General features: G+C 37.4%; 2 protein-coding genes across 3 annotated transcripts in view; one reads left to right on the top strand and one right to left on the bottom strand.

The window, feature by feature from the left end:
• Positions 1–255: 255 nt before the first annotated feature.
• On the top strand, positions 256–2,610 carry MIXL1 (Mix paired-like homeobox). The gene is made up of 2 exons (XM_016157419.2): positions 256–878; positions 1,909–2,610. Exons 1-2 carry the CDS (start codon positions 471–473, stop codon positions 2,212–2,214), a joined length of 714 nt encoding a protein of 237 aa, XP_016012905.2. The 5' UTR covers positions 256–470; the 3' UTR covers positions 2,215–2,610.
• A 3,086-nt stretch (positions 2,611–5,696) lies between these two features.
• Positions 5,697–17,606, bottom strand: part of LIN9 (lin-9 DREAM MuvB core complex component) — a 45,921-nt gene continuing 34,011 nt past the window's right edge. For both annotated transcript variants that reach the window (XM_016157468.2, XM_016157469.2), the window contains 4 exons: positions 9,244–9,369; positions 7,933–8,112; positions 7,680–7,777; positions 5,697–7,221 (listed from right to left, as the gene is read on the bottom strand). In XM_016157468.2, the coding sequence (XP_016012954.2) occupies positions 7,116–7,221; positions 7,680–7,777; positions 7,933–8,112; positions 9,244–9,369 (510 nt within the window). In that variant the 3' untranslated portion in view covers positions 5,697–7,115. The remainder of the gene's footprint in view (positions 7,222–7,679; positions 7,778–7,932; positions 8,113–9,243; positions 9,370–17,606) is intronic.

Here is a 17,606-nt window from a genome sequence, read left to right as displayed (position 1 = left end):
TGCCTTTGATGACGACAGTCGAGACAGCAGCGGACAAGGCGAGCTGGGGCTGGAGAGGGGCTGGCCTGCGCGGAGTGGGCGACCTGACCCGAGGGGCGGGCAGCGGTGGCTGTGCCCTCACCCCACCCACGCACCCGGGGCGCTCCAGCCTCCCCTCCCCGAGCATCTAGAGGATGTGGATTGCAGTGGCGGGGCTGGCGGCGCTGGCGGGGCGGATGGACAGAGGAGGGGGCGGGAGGGGGCCTGGTCCCAAGTTCACGCCTCCCTCCCTGCATCCCACGGTCAGCGGAAGCGATTATTCCCCACCGGCGTCTGGCGGGGCGGGGGCGGGCTCGCACCCCGAAGGGCCACGGGCCTCCCCCTGTCCAAACCTTTGATCGCGCCGGCACCCCGGGCCCCCTCCCTCGGCCCGGGGGTCCGTATATCTCGACTCCGTGCCTCTCCCGGCGGCGCACTGGGGTTGGGTAGCGATGGCCGCGGCAGGGTCCCGCCAGCTCCAGTTCGGGGACAGGGCCGTGTTCCCCGTGTACCCGCCCGCGCACGCAGGCGGGGCGCTCCTGCCGCCCCCGAGCCCCGCCGCCACGCTGCTCCCCACGAACCCCTCGGGCCCCAGCCCGGAGTGTGGCGCCCCGGCCACCTTCGCCGGCTTCCTCGGAAGGGGCCCCGGGCCGGCCCCGCCACCCCCCGCCGGCCTGGGCCCGCCGGCGCCCCCCAAAGGCGCGGCCGCCCCGTCTGCGTCGCAGCGCCGCAAGCGCACGTCGTTCAGCCCGGAGCAGCTGCAGCTGCTGGAGCTCGTCTTCCGCCGGACCATGTACCCCGACATCCACCTGCGCGAGCGCCTGGCCGCGCTTACCCTGCTCCCCGAGTCCAGGATCCAGGTGAGCGGCCCGCCGCGGCCCCGCGCGGTCGCCCGTGCGCCCCGAGCGGAGGCGCCGGCCTCGGCAGCGCGGATTCCCAGGGCAGCAGCCGGGCGCCCGCTGGCTTGACCTTCAGCAAGTTGAGCCTCAGTGTCCCAGGCTGTTTAGAGTAGGGACAATATCAGTGCCTAGTGCATCGGGCTTTTTAAATTAAATAGCTTGGTCTCTTGTTAAGCATAAGGGCGTCTCCAAGTAGGCTGGCCGGTCCCCTTGAAATGGTCAGAAAGTAAATCCCAGCCAGAAGGTGATGAGTGTATTTTCACATTTTTTCCTTATCCAGGAAGAAGAGACAGGAGGCGCAGTTAGGGTTTCCCCTGGTGGATGGTAGGGGACAGGGCGCAGGGCTGGCTCACCGAGTTACCCCTGGGCCTGTTAGTCTGTAGCGCCCTGGTCTGAGTCCAAGCGCGGTTTTCAGTAGGAGCCTCATTCGAACCCTGGGAGCGAGTGGACTCGTTTCTCTGCATCCCTGGTGGAAAACATGTCAGTTTTAACAGCTGGCACAGAGGCTTCCTCAGCAGGACACCTTCAGCGTTTGTTGGGAAATAGCAAAAAATAAAAATAAAAACATTGTCGACGGGAGTGAAATCCACTAAGCAAAATACCTGCTTGATTAGTTTGACAAGGGAGTATATGTGCTTTTAAAAAGCATTTTCCTAAATTATTTTAACACCTATCATCTTTAAGCATAGTAACATTTCCTCTCAAATCGGAAGTGTTTGTATTTCTGTGATCTCATTTTTTATTGCCAAAGTCCCTATTCATCGCTTAGGTGGAACAAGGCAAGATTCCCGTTTTGCACCTGGGAATGGTGAGGCAGAGCGCGCCGGGTGCCCTGCACTTCTGACCGCTGGCCCAAGTGCTTTCTGAAAATTAGACGGTTCTGTCTGGAGCAGGAAGGCAGCGTATGTTAAACTGGAACTTGTTGGGAACCGTGAAGGTAACGGTCATAAAGACTCCAGCCAAAAGCAGCTTTTCTGTGCCCCCCTTCCAGGTGTGGTTCCAGAACAGGCGTGCCAAGTCGCGGCGTCAGAGTGGCAAGTCCTGTCAGCCTTCAGCAGGGCCGGCGCTCCTCGTCCATCACGCGGCTCATGGAACCGAAGGGAAATGTCTGAAGCCCTTGCTGCCTCTCGAGGTAGATGTGAACTGCCTGCCAGACCCCAACAGGGCTGGAGGGGGCAGCTCTGACCCTAGCTCCCAGGGCCAGAATTTTGAAACCTATTCTCCTCTCTCTGAAGACATTGGTTCGAAGCTGGACTCATGGGAGGAACACATCTTTTCTGCCTTTGGTAACTCTTGAGGATTCTAGAATTCCAGATAAGCTCAGAGGAGCCATGACTGACAGCCAGGGAGACACACATAAGAATATTGTCCTTTCTGGTTTCCGTTTTAAGGACACATCTATGCTAACTTTGATGATGGTTTTGACGGTCATCTCTCCGCCGTGAAGCTTCCTCCCCTGTGAACCTTTACCCAAGCCCAGCTCTTATTGTCGCATACGCCCCTAGGAGTGCTGGCATTCGTGTTTACCTGTGCCGGCTCCAGATCTGCACATTCAGTTTGGTCTCCATCCCTGCTCCTTCTTGCCAGTCCGTTTCTTATTTTTCAGACTCGTTTTTCAGAACTCGTTATCATCTTCACAAGAACTTCTCGGCTTGACCCAGTTTCCCCTTGTCCTTGGCAGCTGCCATCTTCTCATGCTTCCTCCAAATAACCTGAAACTCTAACCCAGCTCCTTCAATCCTCATCCTGTCACCAAGATTGACTACTTTTTAAATTTGGCTTGCTATCAACTCAGTACCAGTTCCGATGACTGCATCCAGGTCATTTCGAGGGCTCTCTGCTTCTAGCTTCTCAACTTTTAAAAAATTACTCTGGCTACCAAATTACCCTCCCAGATAACCGACAGGGTAGTTATAAAGATCTAAGATCTCCCATCCACAAGTTATGCCTCAGTCTCAAAGCCATTCCTTTCAGTTTTGGAACCAACCAAATACCTCTCTCTTTCAAAACACTGGAGACCCACTTCTTGCTGAAGTCTGAAACTTTGTCTAATCCTGATTTTGTATCTGTTACTTCACAATCACTCCAACATTACCCTTAGCACTTGTTGCTGTACTTCTGTCCAACTTTACTGAATTATTAAATGTTTTCCACAAATGTTTCACTGTAATTCTATTTAAGTGAATTGTCTGTTAGACAGCACTTAGTATCACACTTTGTTTCACAATTGCTCAGTACACGTTATGTGGCCATGAAAAACATTTCTAAAAAAAAAAAAAGTTTGTGCAAATGTCATTTATAGTCAGTAATTTTTATCAGCAGGCCACTGTGCTGAGAAATTCAACTTAGGTAAAAGCATATCTTTGGCTTGTTCAAAGTTTAGTCACAGCCTTTTGGCTTTGGGAGATTTATTTTTCCCAATTTTTACATTAAGAATGTAAGTGAATTGCTGTTCCTAAGTTAGCCAGAGATAAGTTATTTTGATATTTTGAGTGTTTTAAAACTTCTGAGGGCCAAAGGAAGCCATGTGAGGTAACCAGGGGTGAGGGTTCTTTGCAAATGGTGCTATGGGGAAGGATCCTGAGAAGCCCTGGCCAGGACTCATGTTCGATGGATACTGGGAGAGTCTGGGCCATGCTGAATGTCATAGAGATCATACGTGCTAGCTGCCCTAATTTTCATAGAGGTGTTACTCAAATGGCTTGCACTTTTCAGAGTAGCAAATCTACTGCTAAAAGCCATCAGGACATAGTTCATGCTTTAGTAGCAGACTTGATTTCTAAACCCTTGAAAACTGTCTGAAACCAAAAATGAGATGATGAATGTTAGCTATTATCATTTTAAGTACTTACTATGTGTCAAACATTGTGCTCAGCGTTTGTGGGGATGGCCAGGTCTCAGAGAGCTTCCTTTGCATTTAGACTTGTGACATAGCCAAAGGAGATAATACAAATAAATTCAAAAGACTGAAAGACATATAACACCTTAAACTTACAGTCCGCTAAGGATCACATTTAAAAGTAAATCTCGTAATTAGCTTATTAATTGTATGACTGCATTTATATTGTGTTAAATTGTTTTTCCCAAGGAACAATTTAAAAATCAACAAATCTTGTTGCCTTTTTCATTTTTAAAAGTTGCAGGATCTTCTAAGAACAGTAGTCTATACCTCTCTCAAATTCTTAAAAGGTCCTAACTGCTAAGTTGCAGGCATTGTATGTTTAGTCCTCACAACTGCTTTAAAGATCGAGAAACTTCAGTAGTGGTTCACAATCACACAGCTAATAAATGACAGCCAGGACTCAAACCTAGTACTAACTCAGCCCAGCCATTTATCCACCACCGCATAATGCCTCCTGTACTGGGCTGGCCTGGCCTTTTTAGTCTGGACTAATGATAATGTGACAGGTTTAAAGGCAACTCCTCAGTCAGAATTTCTACATCCAAGTGAGTAAAGTTTCATCTTTCAAAGTGATCATCATGGAAGACCATACTTTTATTTCAGTGACACTAATATTGCTAAAAGCTCTTTTGAAACTCTTATTTCTTCATTCATTCCACAAATATTTGTGCCTGTGAACAGCTACTTTATCAGGACCTGGAAATAAAATAGTGAGAAAAGCAGAAACAGTCCTTCCCCTCACTGAGCAAAGAAGGCAGTATGGACACAAAACAAAAAATATGAAATTGCAAATGTGACAGTGCTGAAAGGAGAGGCACGTGAGCAACTGGAGACGATGTGTTGTCGTCAAGGGAAGCTCTGAAAACATGATGCTGAAGGTAAGATCTGTAGGATGAGGAGGAGTTGCCATGGTGACGTGGAGAGGGAACACGGAGGAAACCGCATGTGCAAAGGCCCTGTGGAGTATGGAGCAGGAGGGAGACATTGGTAGGGAAGGCCAGACCATATGTGGCTTGGCAGGCCTTGTAAAAGAGTTCTGAATTTGTCCTGAGAGCCAAAAGACTTTAGATGGGATAAATGATCAATTCTGCATTTAAAAAATATCACTTATGATGGCTGCATTTGAGGAGGGCTATGTGGATCCTGGGGATGTTAGTAGATGATTGCAGTACCAGGCTAGTGATGATGGCACCTGGGCTGAGAATAGTAACAGTGAAGATGGAGAAAGGTGCATGAATTCAAGAGAAAAAACTTGATGGGTAGATCTTGGTAGGTTTTCAATGGTAGTAAGTGAATATGATTTTTAAATTAACTTAAAGCAATTCAGAACCAAACCCACCTAACACACTATGTGCTTGCTTCTTAGCTCAATCTGGCTTTGACAGATTTCTTTAGAGCTCTACAAAAGTGCTAAGCAGTGTAAACATCATTCAAGTTAATGTACAGTGGACCCCAAATGACTACTTTGAATTACACTGATTTCTTCTCTCATAAATAAATAAAATTCAGATATCCTTACACGCAGTTCCTGCCATCAACACATGATGGCACTAAAAGACAAGGATAGTGCTTAATTAAATATGTGCAAAATGAGGTATAATTTAAGTGTGATAAGCCTTAATGTAAAATTTAAATTAAAAAAAGTAAAAAATGCTTACCTAATTCTAGGCAGAATATATTAAAATCAACCTTTCACGATGTTTCTAGTAAGCCAAGTAACTTACATTGAATGATATTGTAATTCAGAATGACTTGGTAATTAATATGTACTGTTTCCCCTAAAAATAAAATTAAGTAGAAATTACAGTTCTTTAAAACGTCTTAAATAGAAGAATACTTATCAACTTCTATTAATTAAATGAAAATGTAAACAATAATGATTTTCATAGATCAATTTATTTAGAATTACAAATATTAAGAATAAAAGATTTATGCATTTCTTAATTAACATAACAGTTTAGCTAAATATAAACTCTGCACTAAAGTTTTGCAGTGGCACAATATCAACAAAGAATATGGAAGCATTTTTAAACTATACAAAAATTTCCAATGGAAAATAATCTTGTTTCAGTTTTATTATACATTAACATATAAAAAGCCTCATTTTATGAGACATCTAAAAGAATCAAAGCCACTTCTACAGCTATATCTTAAACTCCAAATCTGAAAACAATTTATTATATTTTGACTTTATATAATATTCTATATTAAAACAAAGAAAATTCCAAATACACACTTTTTACAAGATTAACCTTTTAGGCAGGGTTCTTCTTAAAAAAATAAACAAACAAAGAAAAAACTAAAAAAAAAAAAAACAAAAAAACAAAAACCCTAAAAACAAAACCACAACCAAATACAAACCTTTTTTCTGCATTTCACAGCACTGGTTATTTTACTTTATTTTCCTTATATAAAATCTTTTTACTTTATAAATTGTGTACTGTTGGATTTTAACCAGCAACCTGGTTCAAAAGTTGTGCAAATAAACAAAAAAATATGAAAATAGTGTGTTATTAGTCTTTTTTTTTTAATAAATCTCATAACAATAGCACTTTTTGCCCTGAATTGAAGGGAAAAGACATGCCAAATCCACTTGCTGAAATTTAGCATCTTGCAAGTAATGTTTTTTCTTGCTCCTTAATTTCCTTTCAACAGATAAAGCAAAGGTTTCTTTTATAAATTATGATAAATTAAAATATTTATTATAAAATGATCTACAGATCCATGTCACATTTCAAGTATATAGCATATATACTTGTTAAGTCCATATTTCCCATCTATATTCCAGTGCCTTCCTTCAAAATAGGACTTCCCATATCTCATGATGTTATCTTTTGAAGACTGAGATGATGATCAACTAAATGAACCAGAGTTGTCATTTTCTAGATGGAATTTCCACATTGCCTCTCATATGTACAAAAAGACCATGTTTCTTCATGTTCTTCACTGCATTTGTTTGCATGTGTTGGGTTGAATTCATGCACATTAAAAAAAAAGGTCAACATATTGTTCCATGAAATTATATTATGTTCCGACATTTTCAGTTTAAAAATACTTGCTAATAATCATATGTAACACAAGCAATGCTACTGCAGCTGAATAATAAAAGAAAAATAAATATAATGCTGGTCAGCAATGCTGGTTTAAGAAGCAGTACAGTATATTAAAATGCCTTATTTGGAGATTTAAATTTCCCTTGTTTTCCAGGAGTTAGGTTATTTGGTGTTGGAAGCCTATATAAAGGGAGAGAACTTCTCAAACACAATGTCCTATGCAGTTGGAATAATTAAATGTACTCAGTCTCTGTTGGTGTTATTTGCTGCAAAGGCATGTAAGTTTCCCATCTGGCTCAGGCCGCTCTGAATATGTGCAACATGGATTTCTACATTATTCTGAAAGCAACTAAAGAAAAAAGAAACATGGTTAACTGCTTTATTTCACAAAATTGAAAACAATTTCTGAAAAAGGAAGAGGTGAATTTTAGTTAGAAAATAGCTAAGATGATGACCCTAGGGAAGGAATAAATCTCCCCTTTACATTAACCCTAATTCCATGGCAGTGGTAACTGAAAAGTATGCTCGAAAGCAGCAAGGAGCCACGGAGGGCTGGGTGAACCTCTCTCTGATGGGAGCAGCTCTATTTCTAAACCCTACTACGTCTTCTGATTCTTTTATATAAAAAATACATGTGAAGTTCCTATTTTATCAATAGACAGGATATAACTGAAAAAGCTTTTTTATAATTTATTTAAAGAATACAAATTATAAAAATATTTCATGAATGTGCATAATTCTTAAAACTTGGACTGAAATTACTATGAATTTAATATAAAAATAATTAGGATACATCTAATGAATTACCTGATATTAGAAGCATCTATTGTACTCTTGATATCATTTAATGAATCTGTAAGTGATTTGAATTCAAAGGAATTCAGGTCTCCTCCTTCTGCTAGACACTAAAGGAAGAAATATTTCAAAATTTAATTGAATTATATAGTTCAAATACAGACAAAAAATACCTGACATAATCTGTGGGTTATAAATGTTTAGCAACAAATTAGCATAGGTTGTTTAGATGTCAAAATCAAAAAGTATTTTCTCTGATATTTACCTTAATTTGTAGTAAAATAGCTGTAAGCCTGGAGATTAAGTCTGTCAGATTTTCATTTTCAACACAGGGCTGTCCTGTCGAGGAGTTTGCATGCCGAACAATTTCCTGTGCTTCTTCCTCACACCTCCGTCTCATATCTGTTGGCTGATCTGCAGGTTGGAGCCCCTGGTCTGGAGCAAGCTGAGTAAAGATGGTTGAAACATAAGATGGACATTCACAGGGCCGTGATCAGTCCTTTGTGTTTGCCCTGTTTTCAGATTTGGATTTTTACAAAACTAGCATTCATAACAAAAATGATGCTCACTCGACCTCAGTTTTTTTCTCCTATAAGTGTTTTTATTGTTTTATATTTTTGGTAACTTTTAATTTTGATGTAATTTCAAACTTCTGGGGGGAAAAAAAACTCCAAATAACCTGTCACCCAGATTCACTGTTTATGGCATATTCCATTTAACATTTGATCTCTTTCTGTTTGTGTATGTACATAATTCTTTTGCCTTATACTCTTTATCCCTAAATACTCCAGTTTGTATTTCTTAAGTATAAGATATTCTCTTACATGATAGTGCAATTATTACAATCAGGAAATTTAACATTGACACAGTATCATTTTCTAAGTCCATATTCAAATTTCATCAACTGACTCAATAATGTCTTACACATAGCTATTTTCCCCCTGAATACATTTTGGTTGTCATATCTCTTTAGAGTCCTTTATTCTATAACAGTTCTGCAGTCTTTCATGACTTTGCTATTTTTGAAAAGTACCAGCCAATTATTTCATATCATATCCATCATTGGGGGTGTGTCTGTTTCCTCATAATCAGCCTGAGATTATGCAGTTTTGGCAGGAATATCACAAAAGTGATGCTGAGTTATTCTCGGTTTATATGATTAGGAGGCACTACTGGTGACATTATCTTTGATCACTTGGTTAAGGTAGCTGAGTGCCTGCCAGATTTCCCCACAGTAATGGATTTCTCCCCTTGTAATTAATAAGTATTCCTGAAGATATATTTTGTGGCTATGTAAAGATTCTGTTCATCATCAAACTTTTTTACCCACCAGTTTTGGCATCTACTGATAATTCTTGCCTTTACCAATTATTACCAAGATGGTTGCCAACTGTTGTTTTTTCTTGATATATTTACATTTAAATCTATCACCTTACTACTCCCCTGCTATTTGTCTCACCTTAAAAAGACACTGGTTTAGTTTGGATTTTCTAAAATGTAAAGGTAACAGCATTAAGCTTCAAATAAAAGAGTAGAAGGCATAGCCTCTCAAGAGAAATTCATGCAAATTACCTACCTCGTAGCAGTACTGTTGAACTTTGTGCAAAACTTTGTTGAGGTCTTTGTTCAGCTGTTCAAGCTCTAGAACAATTGTTGCATAACTCCGCTGAAATTCAATGCCGATGGGCATGGAATATGACTTCTGAGCAGAAAAAAATATCAGATTTTGATAAGGGTTTTCTTGAGTAGTGCAATTTCAATTATCTAATAGGAGATTTGATTTCTCTAAAATAAACTAAAGGTTATTGAAATTGTCTATGTTCAGTGTTATACTTCCCATGTGTGATAACAGTATTATGTATTGTTATTTAGGGGATTGTCTTTGTTCTTAGGAGCATCATAATGTCTGTCATTTATTTTTTTAAAAAAGGATGTCTTACATGGAGAAAGTAAATGAAGCAAATTGTTGATTCTATATACAAGTTCCTTATGTTAGTCTTTCAATTTTTTCATAAATTTGTCATTTTTCAAAATAAAAGGTCAGTAAAAAAACTGTATGTACTCATTTGAAGTGTTCTAGTTATTTAAACTCAATTGATTCTCCATCTGGAGTGGATTCAACACAGTGTAATGATTAAGAACATGGGTGCTAGAATCAGATTGTATATGTTCAAATGCCAACTCTATCACCTACTAGCTGTTTGACCTTAAACAAGTTCCTTAATCAATCTGTGCTTTAGTGTTCTCATCTATAAAATGGGGATAAGAACATATACCTAATGAGATGATGGCAAAGATTAAGTGAAATAATCCATGCTAGCATACTCCCTCCCACAAAGAAAATGCTCCATAAACATGAACTGTTACCATCATTGCCGTCATTCCACATTTGTTTCCTACCAATAAGTGTAAATGCACTTTGATTCCAATTTCTTTCCCCTTTTTACTGTATCTCCAATAAATTACACTTTACATTCCATTCCAGCTACAAACGCTGCAATGAGACTTCTCCAGTCAAGCCAAAGTTAACCACATTTCTTTTTTCACAAGATTTCTGAGAAAGCAGATCGTCGTGTACTGGGGAAGCCCAACTGCTTCTTCTAGGAAGCATAGTTAAGGAAGGAAAGTATACCTAGACTGTATAGGGATAAACTACTTACTTGAGCACTAAAACATGGATTATAATTGTTTGAGCTAACAGAAACCTTAGAAATCATCTAATGCAAACTTGTCATTTTACAAATGGGAAAACTGAGGCCAAAGAAAGTTAAATGTATTGTGTTAATGACTTAATGATGATGATGATGAAGATGGATAACATGTTTTGACTACAACTATGGTGCCAGGCACTATTCTCAGTGTTTAATGGGGTCTCACTGAATCCTTGCAACAACCCCATGAGAAGGGAACTATGATTATTATTTCCATTTTACATATGAGAACGCGGAGGCCCACCTACCACAGCCAGTAAGTGGTAAGCATGCAGGATGTGAAGCCAGACTGCATGGGTAAAGCCAGACTGCATGGGTAAGAATTCCTCTGCTGCTATGGATCTGATGCAATGAAAGAGGAGGCGAGGAGAGGATTTCATAGGGAGAATAAGCAAGGGATAAGTTCTATACAAGCCTGGAATCATATCCAGGACACACTACTCTTAGTTTACCACTGGTGCTTCCTCAATTGTTTTCTCTTCCTAAGCCTCAGTTTGTGTGGAGTTAAGCCCACTGCACTATCTAAAAGATTAATATTGTATAGAAGGCAAGGATAAACAGGACATGGTGAATTCAACTTCATATCCCTGTTGGGTTGGACTGGAGATTACTGAGGACATAGTGTTGAATTTAAGCACCTGATCAAGTCTTTTCTTGAGACCAAGGGTATAAGTTGGCAGACTCAGGACTAGTTAATCAAAATCAAAATCAAAGGCTCTGTGTCATCTTGCACAGAACTGAGAGGTGCCAAAAACCTTCATCCGCAACTTTTGTGTTCAACATTTTTATGAGTTATTTAAATGAAAACATATAGGGACTTTATATACACACATCAAAATGTACAAAGTTGGGAGATGGCTAATACCTTAGTTAATAAAATAAAGTGACTAATAAACTATTAAAAAAAACCTTCAAACAAAATGGATATCATCCCCTACAAAATTATCATCTGGTTTTATCTCCCAACCTCTCAAAATACTTTTGGAGCCCTCTTTTTTTAAACTCTTTTCAAAGTCTTCAGCACATCTGAATATCCTCAAGAATGACAAATGTTTTCCCTTATGTTTTTAAATATTCATACTATGAAGTATTAATACGGAGAAATAAATGTACAAGAATAAGCAAAACAGTTTTGAAAAGGGAGGACAAACAGGGAACTTGTATTGGTAGATGTCAGACTAAACTGTGTGGTACTGGCATGGGAGACAAATATATCAATGGAACAGGGTAGCAGGCTGTCTCTAATGTACATTAAATTCCCATGTATCTGGCACTGTGTGTGTGTGTGTGTGTGTGTGTGTGTGTGTGTGTGTGTGTACATAATGAGAATTTAGACTATAATAAAGTTGCCCTTTCAAATCAGTGAGGAAAGATGAACTATTACTAAATTGGGACTATTAACTATTTAGGAAAAAATAAAGTCAGATCTCTGCTCACATTTATAAAAGTAATTATAGGATGGATTGAAGATTTAAACAAAAAACAACTATAAAACTATTATAAGAAAACACATAAAGAATATGAACAAGGGGTAGAAAAACTATTTTTAACAAAATACAAAAAAATTAGAAGAGGGAAAATATTGATATATTTGAGCACATTACAATTAAAAATTTTCTGTACTATAATATGTTCCACTAGTAGCCTTAGATATGTAAAATAAGTCAATGAGTGATTTTTTTACCCATGATTGGCAACAATTTAATAATCTTATAGTATTTAGGATTGGAAAGAATGATCTACGTTTACTGATGTTGTAAAATGGAGCAGAATGTTACTTAGTATAATATTTATTTTAAAAATGTGCCACTACCCTAAAAAACCCAATAGTATACATTCTATAGGTACTCATATGTACAAAAATAGAAGAAAAAATACACATTAAATTCGATAAGAACAGTAATTTTTGGTAATATATTCAGGTTTTATATATATAATTTAAAAATGCTAAAATAAGATGCTGACTTAGGTCTGCATGAATATCATGAGGCATGAAGTCAGGTATTAGTTGAATCATGAAATAACTTACACCTAATACAACTTTTAGTCAAAAACAAGGTGTAATAACTAATGAATGATTCTCTTTTGTGGCTTATAAAGTGATGCTGAAGACAAACGTTCTATACGAAGACATGCTTATAGGGGATAAGATGGAAAATACCAGATTTAGTAGTTCACGTGTAAGGGTTGTGTGGGTTTTAGCTGGCCATGAAGTTATATAAGCCATTACTGTGATATGGCTAATATCAATCTAAACTACAAGTAGATGGTGCCCAGCGACTGGATAATAACCGTCCCACTGGAGTAAGTATTAGAGTCTGACCTAACCTGGAACATTATATCCGATCTGGGCTCCACATTTTAATCCAGAGGAGAGGATGAAGAACTGTAAGGGGACTTATACCATAGAACAAAAATGGCTTAAGGGACAAGGATCTTTTAAAATAAATTGAAAATTATTTATTACATGAATATATTCTCATTATGACAGAATAAAACAAAAAAGAAACAATGTTGTGTAAACTTTGAAGCATACAGCCAAGTGGATAAATCAAAACTGTTCTACTGAATGAAAGAAACCAGGCAAAAAAGAGTATTTACTGTACTTTCTTTTGTATAAATTCTAAAAAATGCAAACTATAATGACAGAAGGCAGATCAGTGGTTGCCTGGAGCCTGGGGTAGAGGGAGGGATAAATTACAAAGGGCTTGGGGAAATATGGCGGGGAGGGTAGAAAATAGAAATATTTGTAATCTAGCTTGCAAGTGGTTTCACCAGTGCATAGGTAGATATGCATGTACACATATATCTAACCAAACTGTACATTTTAAGTAGGTACAGTTTACTGTACATCAATTATAGCTCAACAAAGTTGAAGAAAATAATAATGGAATAAACCCACCTAGATCAAACAATAGAACATGGTTAGCACCCTAGAAGCTCTCCGATGTCATTTTACAATTATTTCTCTCTTTTCTCTCCAAAGTAACCATTACCCTGACATCACACATTATAGTTTTTGAACTTTATATAAAATGCAATCATACAGTATATATTTATTTCTGGCTTCTTTCAGTTAACATTAAATTTATGAGATTCATCCACACTTACGTATATCTGTAGTTAATTCATTCATTGCTATATAGTATTCTTTTGTATAAATATGATATATTCACCCATTCTACAGCTCTATTCGTTATCGGGCATTTAGGTTGCTTCTAGTTTTTGGCCAATATGAATAGTGCTGCTATGACGACTTGTACTTAGGTATATGTACTTAGCTTTAGTCGATAGAGCAAGTTTCCCAAAGTGATGGCATAAGAAAGTCTGGCTACTTCACATCTTTGCCAATCTTTGACACTGTAAGTCTGAATATTAGTCACTTCAGAAGGTATGAGTGGTATTACACTGTGGCATTAATCTGCATTTCTCTGATTACTAATTAAGCTGGATATCTTTTTCAAAATAGTTTTTTTTGCACATTTGAATATACTTTTTAAAGAATCTGTTCAATTTTTTTCCTGTTTTCTATTAGGCTGCAGATCTTTTTCCTATTGATTGACAGTTTTTTTTATATATTCTGGATGCAAGCTTTTTGTCAGTTCTGTATGCTGTAAATATTTCCTTCCATTCTGTAGTTTGTGTTCATTTCCCTGTAGTTATATTTTTAATGAACAGAGGTTAATTTCAATGTAGTTCAATTTATTAATCTTTTCCTTTATGAATATTGCTTTTTATATTCTATTTATCTAATTTTAAAAGTTCTTACCCTTAAATGTTAAAAATATTGTATCTAAAATTGTGGACTTATTTCTCTTTTAAGTCTTCTCTAATTTCTCTCAACATTAAATAATTTACTATATGCAAATTTAATATAACATGTTTATATTAAGACACATAATTTTAAATAGTATTTTTTGAAACTTCCTTTTCTATTTGCTGATATAGAAACAACTGCTTTCTGTAAAAAAGTGACCTTAAATCCAGCTACTTTACTAAACTCACTTGTTAATTCTAATAATTTGTCTGCAGAGTCCTTTAGATTTTCTAGGATCACATATTGCATGATTCCATTTTCATTAAATATCTAGGCAGACAGAAATTAGATTAGTGGTTGCCTAGGTGAGGTGGGTGGTACTGGAGAGGAAATGAGGAGTGACTGCTAAAAGGTACAGGATTTCTTTTGAGAACAATGAAAATGCTCTAAAACTGATTGTCACAATGGCTGCACAACCTGTGAACTGAACTGTAAACTAAAAGTCACTGAACTGTTCAATTACTGTAGATGGGGGAATTGTATGGTATGTTGATAACATCTCAATAAAAGTGTTATCAAGAAAACTCTGCCCTTTAAAAAATGTTACTATAATTAAGCATGGTTTTCTATCAATCCTAGAATCAACTGGTTGCTTTACTGTCACATACATGTTGACTGTGACACACAACATGAATTCTATTTTGAAGATTGGTTAACTGGTGAGCATATTTCTGCAGAGAGCCATAATCCCCAAAATAAAAGAGGACTAACAAGAGGACAATTTTGATAGTAAATTCAGGGCAAGAAAATAAACTTTCACAGTGGTGGATATGAGAGAGGGAAGGAGCAGAGAGTTTCCCAGAACCACTAATATAGTATTTTAAAAATGGGTAAAAGAACTCTCAGAGATAAATCCCCTTTCTTACTCTTAACTATTAATGTCCATGTAGGACAAGACAAATTTTCAAGGTGGAAAGCAATTATGAGAGATTGAGACTATTAGTTCAGTATCTACTTTTATATACTGCTGAGGCAATTCAAATTTATTTTAATAAATTCCATGTGCACTATTAATTTCTTTTTGAATGCTGTATGTGTATTTTAAAATTATTTTAATAATCCAAAATAGAAAAAGCATACTGCAATTAATAGTCTTAGACAGACTTTCATGGACTTTAATGTACTATATAATTGACCAAGAAATGGTAGCTCAAAGTTTTGACTCCGAATGAACTTGACAGAAACTTCTCTGGTGTAAGACTGAGAAATCCGTCCTTGTTGTATCATAACTGAAGTATTTTAACATAATTTTCCCCCTTCACTTTACAAATAGAAAATTTGAACTTAATTTCAGATTTTGACTACATGCTTTGGCTTTAGTTTGCTTTTGCTGGGTAGAGATAAACAGTTAAGTTTTCCAAAATTCCAGGACATTTTACCAGACCAATGTTCTATATTCTTTGTAAATTCCATATGCACCAGTTCTAACTTTATTAATCATCCCTATTTCAGATTTGTTTTCTATTTCTTTTCTCTTTGGATTTAATTCGTTGTTCTTACTCTAACTCCTTGGGATAGATAACTTGCTGATTTTTCAGTCTTTCTTCAATTTGAACATGTTCTTTTATTTCAAAATAGGCACGGTTGCATCTCAAAGTTTTGATGTATATAATTTTCAACACCATTCAAGACATTTTCAGTCTCCTTTATAATTTATTCTTTGACCAACAGTTCATTAGCGCTACATTAAAAATTTTTCAAGCATGAGAGTTTTTATACTTTTATTATTAACTTCTAAGCTTATTTGCACTGTGATCAGAGAACATTCTAGAGAACACTAATCATCTTGAAATTTGTTGAAATATGATTCAGGACCAATATATAATTTTTGTAAATATTCTATGTGGGCTTGAAATGAAAAGTATACTGCAGTTGTCAGGTATAATACTGTACACATGCCAATGAAATCAAGTTTGTTAAGTGTTGTTTTGCAAATCTATATACTAGTTGATTTTTTATTTGTTTTTATCAGTTACTAAGAGGGCTATCAAAACTGTCCCACTACACTAGTAAGTTTGTCTTTTTTCTTTTTCTTTGAGTTTTGCCAATTTTTGCTTTATATATCTGAAGGCTAAGTTATTAGGAACATATAAATTTCAAATTATAAGTTTTGAAATTAAACCTTTCATCATCAGGAAGCACATCTCTTTATAACCAATACTATCTGGTGAATTAAACCTTTCATCATTAGGAAACACAGTTTTATATCCTGTCATATTTGTTGGCTTAAATTTTACCATCAGATATTAATATAGCTATAAGACCTTCTGTTGTTATTTTAAAACACCGTGTGTATCTTTTCATACATTTAAAACTTTATCCTTTCAGGGTCTTTTTATATTAAATGTGTCTCTTGTATATATCAGAGTTGGGTTTTACTTTTCAGCCAGTTTGACAATTTTTGCTTTTTTAACTCGAAAAATTTAGTCCACTTAGATCCGTTACTGCTATATTCACATTTAAATCCACCGTCTCACTGCCCCCTGCCACGTGTCCCACCTGTCTGGTGGCATCTTTCCTTTCCTTCCTTGGCTTCTGGACTGACGAAACAATGTTTACTGTTTCAATCTTCCACTCACATCCCCAATTTACTTGTTATTCATCTTTTATTATTATTTAAATAGGAACCTTAGAGTTTTACTCTGATGTGCCTAGGAGTCATTATTTTTTATCCCACTGGGATTCACAGGGCTTCTTAAATCTGTGAACCTGTGGTCTGTGTTTTGTTTTTTTTTGACAGTTTAGAATGTTCTCAGTCATTATTCCTCAACATAGTCCTGTCCCATTCTCTCTCTTCTCCTTCTGTTATTCCACTTCTGTATTTTCCATTCATTTTTCTCTCCATTTTCTTTTGATCTATTTTCATTTACTAGCTCTTTCTTTAGCTGTTCATAATCTACTGTGGTTGTATCTACCAACTGAGTTCTTAATTTTGATTGCTATAGTTTATTTCTAGAGTTTTCATTTGGTCCTTTTGTTGTTTCCAGTTCTCTCTTAAAATTCTCAAGTTTTTCTAATCTCTTTAAACAAATTAAGCATTTAAAATCTATGCCTAAAAATTCCATTATCTGGAGTCTGCCATTTGTCTACTTTCTTTTGTTTTTGTTAGGGTTATCTGGGAATTAAAATTGAGTCTCAGACACTGTATATTAAAAAGTATAGAAACAATTTGAGACCCAGTATGAGTTATATGCCTCTAAGAAGACTTATATTTACTTCTGGTGGGCTGCTTAAGGCTCTACATTTCCATAATCATCTTAATTCAGTTTCAGAGATGAGATGATTTAAAACTAGGCCAGTGTTGTTTTTTGGGTTCCAACCCATAGCATAAAAGGTTTGGCAGCTTCCCCCAACCCTTGTTGGGTTTCTGGGCTCTAATTTTTGTCCTCCTCACCCTTGTAAACCTTTCAA

The sequence above is a fragment of the Rousettus aegyptiacus genome, unplaced genomic scaffold (genome assembly GCF_014176215.1).
Source record: "Rousettus aegyptiacus isolate mRouAeg1 unplaced genomic scaffold, mRouAeg1.p scaffold_m13_p_18, whole genome shotgun sequence".
In the NCBI taxonomy this organism is placed as follows: domain Eukaryota; kingdom Metazoa; phylum Chordata; class Mammalia; order Chiroptera; family Pteropodidae; genus Rousettus; species Rousettus aegyptiacus.
This window is presented reverse-complemented; position numbering and strand designations above follow the sequence as displayed.

Excerpts from the sequence above, each read along its gene's own strand:
- MIXL1 (XM_016157419.2), top strand. The coding sequence starts at position 471 with ATGGCCGCGGCAGGGTCCCGCCAGCTCCAGTTCGGGGACAGGGCCGTG. Across the intron at positions 879-1,908 it reads TCCCCGAGTCCAGGATCCAG|GTGTGGTTCCAGAACAGGCG; the intron begins GTGAGCGGCCCG and ends CCCCCCTTCCAG.